The sequence below is a fragment of the Schistocerca serialis genome, chromosome 3, assembly GCF_023864345.2.
Source record: "Schistocerca serialis cubense isolate TAMUIC-IGC-003099 chromosome 3, iqSchSeri2.2, whole genome shotgun sequence".
NCBI classification, from domain to species: Eukaryota; Metazoa; Arthropoda; class Insecta; order Orthoptera; family Acrididae; genus Schistocerca; species Schistocerca serialis.
The window spans coordinates 996510228-996525552 of NC_064640.1; the positions used below are offsets into that span (position 1 = coordinate 996510228).

At 40.9% G+C, this 15325-nt stretch overlaps 1 protein-coding gene across 5 annotated transcripts in view; it reads right to left on the minus strand.

Annotated features, from left to right (window-relative positions):
* LOC126471447 (muscle calcium channel subunit alpha-1-like) overlaps positions 1-15325 on the minus strand; it is an 876499-nt gene that overhangs the window by 97867 nt on the left and 763307 nt on the right. For all 5 annotated transcript variants that reach the window (XM_050099633.1, XM_050099629.1, XM_050099632.1 and 2 more), the window contains exons 30-35: positions 14097-14199; positions 13846-13985; positions 13538-13762; positions 13211-13415; positions 12995-13128; positions 12472-12573 (exon numbers count right to left, since the gene is read on the minus strand). In XM_050099633.1, the coding sequence (XP_049955590.1) occupies positions 12472-12573; positions 12995-13128; positions 13211-13415; positions 13538-13762; positions 13846-13985; positions 14097-14199 (909 nt within the window). The remainder of the gene's footprint in view (positions 1-12471; positions 12574-12994; positions 13129-13210; positions 13416-13537; positions 13763-13845; positions 13986-14096; positions 14200-15325) is intronic.

Below are 15325 nucleotides of genomic sequence, written 5' to 3' on the forward strand. Positions count from 1 at the left end.
TCAGACCGCCCAAGGGCTACTACTGCAATGGATGACTGCTACCTATGGATTCTACTGCCCTTTCTGTTCCAGTCGTGTATGGTTCGCGGGAAGAATGACTGCCAGAAAGCCTCCGTGTGCGCTTCAATCTCTCTAACTTTACATTCGTGATCTCCTCAGGAGGTATAAGTAGGGGGCATCAACAAAGGAGGTGGCTTACAAAACACTCGTTCGACCTATACTTGAGTATTGCTCATCAGTGTGGGATCCGTAGCAGGTCGGATTGACAGAGGAGCTAGAGAAGATCCAAAGAAGTGCAGCAAGTTTTGTCACAGGGCTATTTGGTAATCGTGATAGCGTTACGGAGATGTTTAGCAAACTCAAGTGGCAGACTCCTGCACCAAGTGACTATCCGCTGCAGATCTTCCTGCATTTTGCTGCAATTTTCTAATGCAGTTGCCACACCCTGCACCAAGTGATTATCCGCTGCAGATCTTCCTGCATTTTGCTGCAATTTTCTAATGCTGCAACTTCATCCATGAAAAGCTGCATGGAACTTCCAACACTATCTACTAGGTCATTTATATGTATTGTGAAAAGCAATGGTCCCATAACACTCCCCCGTGGCATGCCAGAGGCTACGTTAATGTCTGTAGACATCTCTCCATTGAGAGCAACATGCTGTGTTCTGTTTGCTAAAAACTCTTCAATCCAGCTACACAGCTGGTCTGATATTCTGTAGGCTCTTACTTTGTATATCAGTCGACATGCAGAGCTGTATCAAACGCCTTCTGGAAGTCGAGGAAAATGGCTTCTACCTGGGAGCCTGTATCTAATATTTTCTGGGTCTCATGAACAAATAATGTGAGTTGGGTCTCACACAATCGCTGTTTCTAGAATCCATGTTGATTCCTACAGAGTAGATTCTGGGTTTCCAGAAATGATATGATACGTGAGCAAAAATCATGTTCAAAAATTCTACAACAGATCGATGTCAGAAACATAGGCCTATAGTTTTGCGCATCTGATCGACGACCCTTCTTGAAAACTGGAATTACCTGTGCTCTTTTCCAATCATTTGGAACCTTCCATTCCTCTAGAGACTTGCGGTACATGGCTGTTAGAATGGGGGCAAGTTCTTTCGCGTACTCTGTGTAGAATCGAATTGGTATCCTGTCAGGTCCAGTGGACATTCCTCTGTTGAGTGATTTCAGTTGCTTTTTTATTTCTTGGACACTTATTTCGATGTCAGCCATTTTTTTGTTCGTGTGAGGATTTAGAGAAGAACTGCAGTGCGGTCTTCCTCTGTGAAACAGATTTGGAAAAAAGTTTTTAGTATTTCAGCTTTACGCGTGTCATCCTCTGTTTCAATGCCATTATCATCCCAGAGTGTCTGGATATGCTGTTTTGATCCACTTACTGATTTAATGTAACACCAGAACTTCCTAGGATTTTCTGTCAAGTCAGTACATAGAATCTTGCTTTCAAATTCACTGAATGCTTCTGTTTGTCTGAGAGGTTTTGGCTGCGTTTAAATTTGCAGTAAAGCTCTCTTTGCTTTAGCAGCAGTTTCCTAGCTTTGTTGTTGAACCACGGTGGGTTTTTCCCATCACTCACAGTTTTAATCATCACGTACCTGTCTAAAACGCATTTTATGATTGCCTTGAACTTTTTCCATAAACACTCAACATTGTCAGTGTCGGAACAGAAATTTCCGTTTTGATCTGTTAGGTAGTCTGAAATCTGCCTCTTATTACTCTTGCTAAACAGATAAACCCTCCTCAGTTTTTTTATATTCCTACTTACTTCCATATTCAGGGATGCTAAATCGGCCTTATGATCACTGATTCCCTGTACTGCGCTTACAGAGTCAAAAAGTTTGGGGCTGTTTGTTATCAGTAGGTCCAACATGTTATCTCCACGAGTTGGTTCTCTGTTTAATTGCTCGAGGTAATTTTCAGATAGTGCACTCAATATAATGTCACTCGACGCTCTGTCCCTACCACCCATCCTAAACATCTGAATGTCCCAGCCTATATCTGGTAAATTGAAATCTCCACCTAAGACTATAACATGCTGAGGAAATTTACATGAAATGTATTACAGATTTTCTCTCAGTTGTTCTGCACTTATGCTGCTGAGTCGGGATGTCAGTAAAAGGAACCAATTATTAACCTAGCTCGGTTGTTGAGTATAACCTCCACCCATAATAATTCACAGGAACTATCCACTTCTATTTCACTACAGGATATACTATTACTAACAGCGACAAACACACCACCACCGGTTGCATGCAATCTATCCCTTATAAATACCGTCTGTGCCTTTGTAAAAATTTCGGCATAATTTATTTCTGGCTTCAGCCCCCTTTTCTTACCTATAACGATTTCAACTACAGTGCTTTCTATCAGCGCTTGAAGTTCCAGTACTTTACCAATGCAGCTTTGACAGTTTACAATTACAATACCAATTGCTGCTTGGTCCTTGCATGTCCTGAGTTTGCCCCGCACCCTTTGAGGACGTTGCCCTTTCTGTACTTGCCTGAGGCCATCTAACCTAAAAAACTGTCTAGTCCATGCCACACAACCCCTGCTACCCATGTAACCGCCTGCTGTGTGTATAGTGTACTCCTGACCTATCCAGTGGAACCTGAAAACCCACCACCCTATGGCGCAAGTCGAGGAATCTGCAGCCCACACAGTTGCAGATGGTGAGCTCTGCTTTCATCCTGCTAGTGAGACTGGCAGTCTTCACCAAATCAGATAGCTGCCGAAAGCCAGAGAGGATTACCTCCAATCCATAACGACACACATCATTGGTGCCGGCATGAGCGACCAGTAAGCCCACCCTCTGCAACTGCCCGGATCTTGCAGACTGAGGGGCAACCTCTGGAACAGGGCAAGTAGCCATGTCCGGCCGAAGATCAGTATCAGCCAGAGACAGAGCCTGAAACCGGTTCGTCAGACAAACTGGAGAGGTCTTCCGTCCAGCCCTCCGGAATGTCTTTCACCCCCTGCCACACCTCAAGACAACCTCCCACTCTACTACGGGTGAGTGGTCAGCCTCAATGTGGGCAGTATCCTGGGCAGCCACAGCCATAGTCCGATTGGGGGATGTATGGGACGAGTTGGCTGTCCCCGACAAACCCCTGTCTGGACCCCCACAGTGATGCTCACTGGCAACAGCCTCAAGCTGTGTGACCGAAGCCAACACTGCCTGAAGCTGGGAGTGAAGGGATGCCAAATCAGCCCACATCCAAACACAGCAGTCGCAGTTCCTATCCATGCTAAATACTGATGTGCAAAGAATGTCTGGACTAATCTACAGAGAGCACAAACAATTTGACACAAAATTTAAACAGTTATTAAAATACAAAACTGCCTAGTAAATGCAGTAATGCTGCTACTTGCACACTGATGACACGCTGCTCAGCGGCAGAAGGCTAACTGTACTGTTAGTAATGTACAAAGACTGTTTGAAAGAAATAAAGAAATGACAGGTGGCTACTCGGAGGAACCCTGACAGCAACACCACCATGTTGAATAATGCTTTCATGCAGCCACAGGACATCATGTCATGACTCAAACTGTGCCCAATAGGCTGCATGATGCGCAACTTCACTCCCGACATCCATGGTGAGGTACTTCTTTGCAGCCCTGACACCATGCAGCATGGTAGAGATGGGCCCAACAACATACCGAATGGACTGGTCAGGATTGACATCATGTTCTTTTCACCGATGAGTGTTGCACATGTGTTAAACCAGACAATCATCGGAGACGTGTTTGGAGGCAACCCCCTCTGGCTGATGCCTTAGACACATTAATCAGCAAGTGCAGCAAGGCTAACCAATAGTACAAACATATCAGCAGCATATTGGCGAGGTATTCATCTTCTTGGATGACAATTCATTCCCCCATCATGCATGTCTTGTGAATGACTTCCTTCAGGATAATGACATCACTTGACTAGAGTGGCCAGCATGTTCTCCACACATTAACTCTTTCGAACATGCCTGGGATAGATAAAAAGGCTGTTTATGGACAACGTGACCCACGCTGAATCACCATGGAGGAGTGGGACAATGTGGACCAACAGTGGCTTGATGAGCTTGTGTACAGTATGCCATGACGAATACAGGCATGCAGCAATGCAAGAGGACGTACTACAGGGTATTAGAGGTACCGGTGTGTACAACTATCTGGACCACCGGCTCTGAAGGTCTGGCTGTATGGTGGTACAACATGCAATGTGTGGTTTTCATGAGCAATAAAAAGGGCAGAAATGATGTTTATGTTGATCTCTATTCCAGTTTTCTGTACAGGTTCCGGAACTCTTGGAACCGAGGTGATGCAAATGTTTTTTGATGTGTGGATGTACCAAATTTGGTTGAAACCATTTCAGGGGTTTGGGATGAGCTTTTTACCCTTGTCTTTGCCTGCATACACATGTCAAACACATTTTACATGTATTTAACATATTTCACATATATTTGTGCACATATTTCACTTTTACCTCTAGCAAATTTCACCCTGCAGTTTCACTTTCGTGCTGCTCAGTGTTTATAAGATTGTATCTCCTGAACTATGCTCCTTACAATGATGTAATATTGAAGCTCAATGATGCAATTTTGCAGATACATTTAGTGGTATATGTGAATACTGTCTGCAAAATATGTTGTGTGTGCAGTTAGTAGTGAAGAAGTAATAAATTAAACCATCGTGCTCCATGCAGCAATTCTACTGCGTGAACAGCAAAAATGTAGTAAGTGATAAACTTTTTTCTTCTCACCACTTTGTTGGTGTTGCCAGTGAGAAGATGATTTGGAAATATCTCATACTGTATGTAATGTTTGTTACAGGTTACTAAATGCTATCATTCTCAAATGAACAAATAAAATACAGGTATTTGTGTCATGGGGTTACACATATTTTTCACCCCAACACCCACCCCTTTGATTGGTAGGTATATACAGGGAAGCCTATATGTTAATTCAGGGTGTAAGCTATCTCCATTCCAAATTTCATCCAAACCAATAAATCTGTCCAGCTGTTTCAGCGTGGAGGAGTAAGAAACATAGTAACACACACACACACACACACACACACACACACACACACACACACACACACACACACACAAAAAACCATTTTTGTAATATATATAATATGAGACCTTATGAGTATGAAAATGAATTGAAATGAAGTCCCACGTTTCTTGACAGAGTGTAGGGGAACGATGCGGGAGACACGCACCACTGTGTTAGGCATGGTCCTAATGGAGGTGGTTTGCGTTGCCTTCCTCTGACTTTAATGTGGATGAATGATGATGATGAAGATGACGCAACAACATCCAGTCATCTCGGGGCAGGTGAAAATCCCTGAACCCGCCGGGAATCGAAGGCAGGACCCCGTGCTTGGAAAATGAGAATGCTACGGCGAGACGACAAGCTGTGCACTTTATGAGTATAAATTATGTAAAAATTTTTAAGCATTCCCTGTGCCTGTTTTATGTACAAAAATATGCTTTGAGAAATTCTCATGCCACAGTACTATAGCACATCACTAAAGGTGTCAGCAATACACCAGTGAGGTGAATGAAAGTTGGTGACACATGAGAGACTTCCTTATTTGCTTGTAGGACCAAGGCAGATCTTGTGACAACCTTACAAAGGGTAGTCATAATGTGTTTTATCATTACCAGAAGAAATATAAAGTTATGCAGTTAATATTCTGTTTGTGTGCAGGTGCATGTCTGCAATTCTGGCACACACTGAAATGATGCAGCCCAACTCCACTTTATCGAATGGCTGTACTATTTTGTTTTGCTCCAGTGGTGACATGCTACAGTATTGAGGCAGGAGAATTTCAATGTATACCAGGACTGCAACATGTACCTGCAAACAAACAAAACAATAATTATATAACTTTACCTTTTAGATGTGATAACTGAAACTTTATGACTACCCATCATAAAATTATGTCGTAATACATGTCTTGGTCCACACAGCTAGGGGGATACATTGGGTATTAATCTATTGAGCCCCAACATTCATATACTTCATTCGTGTGTAGCTGACAGCTGACAATAAATACTTTCTAAGGGCAGTCGGGGGGGAGGGAGGAGATGGAGGGAAGACAACACACACAGGAGTTACCCAAACGGAACGAAAACTGAACAATTTATTCAAGAGAAAGAGCTTCACAAATTGAGAACTTCAATAACACATTGGTCTATCTCTGGAATTTTTGCAAGCAGTTATTCTGGTTGGCAATGATTGATAGAGTTGTTGGATGTCCTCCTAGGTGATATAATGCCAAATTCTGTCCAACTGGCATGTGAGATCATCAAATGCAGAAGGGCATTATCTTGCTGGAATGTAAGCTGAGAATGGTTTGAAGTGAAGGGCAACAAAATGGGGCATAGAATATCACTGGCATACTGCTGCGCTGTAAGGGTTCCACAGATGACAACCAAAGGGCACAATGAAATGGCACCCCAGATAATGACTTCTGGTTGTCGGGCCATACGGCGGGAAAAAGTGAGGTTGGTATTGCATTGCTGTCTATGGTAGCTCCAGACATGATTTTGCAGGTCACTGGGGCTCAGTTCAAAGTGGGAATCATCATTGAGGACAGTTCTACTCTAGTCAATGAGATTCCAGGCAAAATGTACCTGACACCACTGCATACAGGCTTGTTTGTCTATAGAGGTCAATGACAGTCAGCCTCCGTTTTGTGAGCCACCTATTAATGGTCCTTGTAGTCACTCAAGCACCACTTGCATATTGAGTCAATGAGAACAATGGCTCTGGGGTTCCAAATGCCTCTCTGATAGTTGCTCAGTCCCCACATTCTGTCATCACTCATGGTTGACTGTTTCCTTCTTGACGCTGTGTTTGGCCATTATTCACCCATTCCTGCTAATGTCATTGAATAGTGGCACAGCTCCTATTCAAATGTTGAGTGATTCACCAATTACTCAATTGGCTTCTTTGAGTCCAACTGCACATCCTCTTTCAAATTCTGACATCTGTATACATTGTTCACACGTCTGTCTGCAAGGTATAGTTACAGTCCAACTGAACTGAGTACACAGAATGAAATTTGCAAAGACTTTATGCCCTGGTTTTAGTGTACCTTCTATTTACCATCCTTGCTGGCTGCAGGGTGAAATCTGGCTGCAGTGTCACACATTTATCTACTGGCCACCAAAGTATAAAATTTTGTATTTTTCTGTATGAATATCAGTTTGTGACCAATTTGCATAACTCATTCAAGCTACATTGTTTTTTTTTTTTTTTGTCTTACAGTGTTGTTACAAATCCATATCATGCTGAAATACTCACTACATGCTCCCCATGGAATAGTCTAGCTTCAGAGCAATTAAGAAACTTTTTTAGATTGTTAGAAATTGTCACTAACAAAATAAACAGTCAAGTATATCTACTCAGATGATCAGTAACTGCTATATATTTAATTATTTACGGTGACATTGAGGTAAGGCTAATTCCCAGAGAAACCTATGAACATGATATCTGTATAACGATGTATGCACTTGTGTTGGTTAAAATATTTATTATTTAAGCTATCCTTTTATGAGTGTTTGTTAATCACTAATTTTCTGTCAAATTCACATTTAGTTTACATTGATACAGTTTAAACCTTTCAGTGAATCTGCCATAAGTATATTATTAATAGTTTCATTTGGAATAAATAAAACTTTTAAACATGTATGTTATCACCATTACTTAATTTCTTATTTTCTTCTTAAATTGTAATTAAAAAAGACAAAAATATCCTTTTAAAAGAGGTCTATGGATGAGTAAAACCACCACCACCGCCACTATTGGAACTTTGGTGGCAATGTGAAAAATAATGGCAAGGAGGCAAAAAATACATTTCACATCCAAGTAATTGTTACACACTGCATAAGACAGAAAAATTCTGAAAATATCATGAAAGTTGTATTTTGCTGCATGGAGAAGTTAATTTTCTAAGAATAATCAAACTATTTTTAATAAAATGGAAAACAGACTTTTACTTGTTAATGACTAGATGAGAAACCTGACATTGCCCATTTATTTATTTATGACCATGTCCAAAAAGCAACTGACACTAAGGTCCCTGCTTGCAGCATGTAACATCTGACCTTGTGCTTTGTTTATGGTCATGGTACAACGTAAGCTCGCATGGAATTGTATACATTAAAAAAAAATGGTAAAGTGTTAGGAATAAATACGATTTGGGGTATAATAACTAGCTCACCTGCACTATTCCCCTTCAAACTTTCCACTTCTGTGATGTTACATTGGAGGGAAGTAATGTTAAAACTGTGTGAGTGAAGGAGGAAGATAATGCACGATGGTCTTGATCAGAGTTACATCTTGCCTCGATTTTGGAAGGAGTTTCTAAAGAGCGAGTTAAAGCTTGATGTTCTCGAGTCAAGCAAGTCTTGCCTCAAAATTCTCATTGGATTCTTAGTCTTTTAACAATTCTGGTGTCTTCAGAAAGACTTACATAATCGTTTTTATTTATAAACAAAATAAAATCAAAATGTAATGCGTAGGCACCCAAATTACAAAGCATCTTTCCTAGTAAAGAATACAAGTTAATTCATCTTTCCATATAGCTATGAATATAAATAAAATCTATCAAAAAGAAACAAAGTTTTAATACACACAGTGAAATCGCTAAATCTGTATATACTAGGCTGGTAAATTCAATCTTAGTTTGCATTCGTAAAGATAAGATTGTGGCACTTAATTCTGTCACTGCCATAAACACCCAAAAATTCATCTGTCTTGAGTTACAGAAACTAACAGCACTATTTATTGGCTCCTGTAGTAACCTGCTGGTTACTGCACCTACTGCCAGTGGATGGAAGTTGGGCCACTACGGCATGCCAACATTCAAATGGCATGCCCGCAGCTACCAGAGATGGCCACCACAGGCACCCCAGCCATGCATGAACAGCACAACAGTGACACCTGATGGGGGTAGCATTTTTATTAGGATATGCATGGGCCTCCAGACCCTCAGTTGTTAATGTTTCTAAGATGTGTAACTATCTACACTGCATTCTTGTTCTTATCCATGATTCAATAAATTCCATTTCTTTTATAGCCATGTGTTTTTCTTATTTTTCTAGTTAGAACACAAGAGGCAATGAGTGAGAGCACACACAGCCACATTGGAATGGTTGCTGGCTACATTGACTAGGCTCACTCACCAGTTGTTCACCTGCTGGCGTTCCCACCCTATGATTAATCCCCAGAAGACTGTAATGCTTATGACAAGTGGCTTTGCTGACATTTTGTAGTATTCCAGCTAATTGACACGGAGGTCTCTGAGGTTCTTTTCTTATCATGAATACCCTCTTGTATGTATCACTAAATGTACCAGTTAGCTCCTCTGCATGAACCAGCATCAATTTGTTTTGATAATTTCAAAATTTTAAAGATGGCTTTTGATAATATGTCTATCTTGCTGTTCTCTTATCAACACAAGCGTATGCATGAGATTGCTCTGCATGTTAAATTCTACAATTGTCACAAAAATGCCACAGCAGTCATATTGTGCTTGGGTGGCTGAGCTTCACAGCCTCAGTTGTAAGTTGTCACAGCTAAGTCCCAGGAGTCTTATGTGCACACCGTGGTCAGGGATGCCATCATTTGTTCAGTCCTAGATATGAAAGTGTGTCAATGTGTCATTGTGCTTGAGGACCATACATTGGAAGATGTTTTGAATATAGCACAGTTGTCTGAGGTCTCCCACGCCATTGGCCACCAATTACAGGCTTGTCACCATTGTTGACAGCATGTAGCCCCAGCACATGGAGCTAGTACAATGGAGGACAAGTAAGCCTACCAGGCTGACACGGACAAACACGTCATTGACAACAGGAGCAGCAAATGCCACCTCCTTTGTGTCCCTAATTTCATATGACATGAGTGGGTGACCTGCCCCATGCAGTGGGCTTCTTACCATAAATGAAAAAGAAACAAGGTCACATAGCAGTGATATGTCAAACTCTGCAACCCCCCCCCCCCCCCCCCCTGGCATGAGCCATATGTAACAACATGTCACTGCCATTATGGCCTTGCCCCTTCTGTCTAATCAATGTGAGTTTGAGACATTCCTCAGTTCCTCAGCAAAATGGTTTGGTCTGGAGCTTGTGAGAGCACTTTTGCACAGCTTAAGGATGTACTTCATCCTGGACCATGTCTTGCAACATTTTAACCTGACGAGCATTTGGTCTTGGGCACAGATGTGTCTGAGTAAGGAGTGGGGGCTGTCCTGGCCCATCACCACTCAGATGGTTCTGAACCACCGATTGCCCTTTTGTCAAAAACACTAAACTCGGCTCCACAACATTATTCTCAGGTGGAAAAAGAGCTATTGCTACTCCCTCAAAAAATCAAAAATTTTGCGTGTTCTTGTATGAAGCAAAATTTCATATAATTACTGACCATAAGGTCTTGGCTTCCCTGTTCAACCCATGAGCATCCTTACCAGACAAAGCTGCTCATCATTTTCAGCATTGGGCTCTTTACTTGTCCCAGTACAATTATGATATCCATTTTTGTCTCAAGTCACAATATGTGAATGTAGATGCTATGTCCCTACTCCTCACGGACCCTGACTCCTTATTTGACCAGGAGGAACTGCTTTGCTTCCAACTGCATACAGAAATGAGGAACACGGTGGATGGCTTCTCCATCACCAGTTGCTGTGTTGCCTCTGTCGCGGCAATAGATCCAGTGCTCTGGCGCGTCATAGGCACGATACGTCAGGGGTTGCCTGACCATCTGTTCGGCCAGGCATCGGACCCACTTCGGAGTTATTATGCATTGTGCCACCACCTCTCAGATGGCAGTATTCTCCTGTCAGTGGTAGGGTGCACTCTCCATGTCGTGGTTCCAGCAGCTCAGCAGTAGGACCTCCTCCACTTATTACATCAGGGTCATTGGGAGGGGGGTCTCCTGCACAAAACTGTTGGTGCACCACATGTGTTTTTGTTTGGCATTGATCAGGAGGTGGAACACCTTGTAGTGGCCTGCCCCGCCACAAGTGTTTGGTTAGCAGGTGCACTGTTTTTTTGCCATGACTGGGCTCTATACAGCCTCGGGAAAGAGTCCACATTGATTTTGCTGGTCCTTTTATACAAAATTTGTAGTTATTGGCAAATGATGCTTCTTCTCACTTTCCTCACATCATCCATCATCCATCTGCGATAGCAGACAGGATTGTCAGATCCTGTTGAAGTATTCTTCATAGAAAGCTTGCCTTACACCCTTATTTGAGACAATGGTCCTCTTGCCAGTTACAGCAACGTGGATGGTGATGCCTGGTCCTTCCCCCTGCAAGGAGTGTAGCAGCCCACCAGTTACTACACCTTCTGCCAGTGGACCTAAGTTGGGCCACTACTACAAGCACAGTGCATGCTGACATTCAAATGGCAGGCCCACAGAGCTATCTGAGGCAGCCACCACTGACTGCAATCACCTGCTCCACTACAGCAGTGACATGTGATGGGAATGGCATATTTACGAGAACATGCACAGGCACGAAAACATGGGGCTGGGTAAGGATGCTGTATCCAGTGCTTACCACACATCACTGATGCCAGGCCACTTAGTTCTCCCACAGTATAAGGCCACAATCCGGCCCCTCCTGAAGTGTGCAGCTGTGGTCTGGGGATTTACAGCAGAGATCAACCTACACTGACTTCAGGCCATTCAAAACAAAGCACTGAATCTCAATCTCCACCTCCCATGAGACTTCCCCTCAGAGGAACTTCGTATAGTAGCTGATACACTACCTCTACAAAGATGGTTCCAGGAAGCTGCCAAGACTTTCTACGAGAAAGAGGAGCAGTCACAGAATCTACTGATTTGAGAACTTGGCCATCATCCTCACTGGCTACCATTGACATAGTTGCAACTACAACGGTGGTGACACAACATAGAATATTCGTAAAGTTTCAGTACAAAACATTAAGTAATCCCAAAGCCTTTTACTAAGAAGAGCAATACAACTTCTGGAAGAAACAACAGCGAAGTGCTATTAAGACATTCATTAAACAATGGAGGCACAGAAATTATGCACGAGGTCCAGGCCCTCACCTGTTAATGTTTTCGAGATGAGTGACTATCTGCACTGTACTCTTGTTATTGTCACTCCGTGACTAATTGAACTGTATCCCTACTAAGATGAGCAGATGATTTTAGATGAAACTTTCACTCATGATACATTTTTTCCCATGATCCAAATTTGATGAAATAAAGCCTATACATTGCCCCAAACTGTACTCAAGTTACCTGTGGAAACCCGATTAGTATTCATCTAGTAGTTTTGGAGATAAGGATGGTCAAACTTAAAAAAAAAAAAAAAAAAGATTTTACAGTTTTATTATCAGTATATATAGATGAATGTTCTTGAAATGATTAATGACAAAATGCTTCTGATGAAAAAACTGTTTGATACATACCCTGTGCATGGGTTCTGGATTGTCATCTATAAGTTCCTCCAAATTTCCAGATATGGCACGTTTCAACTCAGGACCAGCATCGTGCAGTGTCCGAAGACCTGCCTGAAAGCATTAGTGAATTATTTCACACCTTGAAATTATTATAATAAGCTCTAATGGAGCACCAATGACTCACAGTTTTGTTTTAAGGCCTTCACAAGGAAATCAGAAAATTCTAAGCTATTTTCTTTCCTTTTATGTTTAATAGAATCCTACAATCAAATTCTACATTTACATAAACTGATCTTCTGTACATTTACTTGAAAGTATTGTTCCTGTTCATTATATTGATACATTATCTCCTGATTTTTGAAAGCATTTCAATTAAGATGCCTTTCAGGGTTTCACAGTCTAGCTATTATATGGTGGTACTGTCCAAAGAAAATGAACAATTAACTGTACAGGCCAGTCACTGTTTCATCCAGCAAAGCAGGAACTTGAAGTATACAGTAAATTCTACCACAGAGAAAAATAAAATGTTTACCTGCAAAGTAACTGTGTTATGAGATTCTTTATCACCATCTTTCAGTTCTTGTTCTTTCCTTTTCTTAAAACGTCGGAAATAATCTTGAATGAGGAATGTTGCATAGAATTTTCCCACAGTTACTTCATCTTCCACTGCAAATATGAAATCGATTCTATTAATATTGTAATAAAATATTTTTATTTTATTTTCATGATTAACTTACTAAGCACTTACCTCCTGGTGGTGGCACTACTTGATCTAATAGTTTGGGGCTTGTTCTTTTCCAAATTTTCTTTATCACTGCTCTAAGCTCAGCGTTGGCATCATCTATATTTCCTTCTGTTTTTATTCTCAGTGATGTTCGGACAACAGCAAACAATGTAGCATTAAACAGAACAGTGCCATCACTATTTAGTGGCATGTTCATGGAAACCAATCTCTGGAGAGCAATGGCACAAAAAATTAAAAAGTGGTGTAGTAATAGCATGATAAATGACAAAGTATTAAAAACTGAATTATACAAAATTAACAAGCTTATATGTATGTGCATAAATTTACTACCTTGCAGGCTACTCTATGCGGACACAGTTTTCCAAACCCCAAGGGTGGTGATATTTTTCTAAGTAATGTAACAACATCCAAATGCTTGATTCGACCCTTTGCATCTGGATCATATTCACTCCACAAGCGTATAAATTCATCCAGATGATGAGGTCCCAGAATGGACCAGTCTCTTGTCAAATAGTCAAAATTGTCCATAATAACAGCAACAAACAAGTTTATTATCTGAAAACAATTTTACAGTAAATTTTACACAAAAGTTTTCAAAGTTTTAATTTTCATACATGCAGTACTAGATTAATACTTACCAGAAATGAACAGAGAACATAAAATGATATAAAATATGGAAATGCCATATCGGATCCACATATGTTTCCTTTCTCATCTGATTTAATATCACACTTCACATTTGCTGAACATGCTAACATAACTTCTTGCCAAGCTTCACCTACAAAACCAACAGAATAGATCTGCATGATGACTCATGATGAATAACTTTTTTATTATTTATTTCAATAGTGTAATCAAACAATTTCATACAATTTAATGTTGTAATTACCTGTTGCAGATCGAAATAAAACTAATACGGCTTGAGGGAAGGTCTGGAAATTGTTATTGCGATGGATTTCCGTGTCCGAGTCAAGTGCTATCTTTCCAAATAACTGAGGATACAAAAGAAATAAATAATTAGCAGCCTAGTTAATCAATGTAACAGGGTGGTTTTACAGAATTTTACTTGCTTATTTAATGTCTTCCTCCCACCCTCAAAGAAGGAAAATATGTCTTCTAACTTTCTAGTGTTAAAATTTTTATTTTTAAACTCCAATAATGAAATTTCAGTCATGTCAAAATTTAAAATATCAAAAAAGTACACATGTCATCACCACCACCACCACCACCACCACCACCATCACATGGCCCATTGCCATTGGTTGAACATATGTTTTAACATCTTCTTTATAAATAATATCAAATTACTAGAAATATTCACTATTTGATAGCAACTGAAGAAAGAAGCTTTTTAATAGTTCTAATACAGTATATCTTAGTAGTATACCATGTACTCTTCACAGCCTCATCAGCTATACATTGATGTTTTGAGGCCACTCAGCAAATTTCACTATAGGAAAAGGAAGTTATAATATCAAGGAAGAAACTTGATTACTGTACACATATCTTCATCTAGTTAGAAGTAGTGACAGTCTTCAGTTAATTGCTTTCATCTGACTTAATTATGAAAAGGAAAACCTGAAAATCTTTCTTTTGAGGCCTGAAATTCACAGTTGCAACACTAAGAAAAAGAACAACATAATAGCAAACTGAATTCACCATGGAGTCCTGTGTCACTGTGTGGCACAGCTCATACAGCAGCTGTGAGCTCCAATTGGCTGGCAGAATAGCATGTGGTGCTACAAGAGAGCAATGCAAGTGATTGTGGTTTTGACAGCTCTGCCTAGCAGGCTTTTAAAGTAACATTGTTGGGATACTACATCCCCCTTCCCCATCCCACAAAAATGGATATGTATGTTTGGAAGCATCTCGGATGATGTTTCAGAAGGTGGACCAGTGGTATGGTGAATATCACAGCATTTAGGCCCACCAGCTGGTGTGAGGAACTGGGAATTTCTGGCACTATGCTGGCAATGTACACATTGTTGGCTGAGCTCCATCTCCATGTCTGGGTCCAAAGACATTGGTGCTTGTTTTTGTGGAAGCAAGTTATTATTGGTAGATTGTGGTTCTGGCAATGATGGGCTTTCTATTTCACAGTATACCACTGGTGGTGTG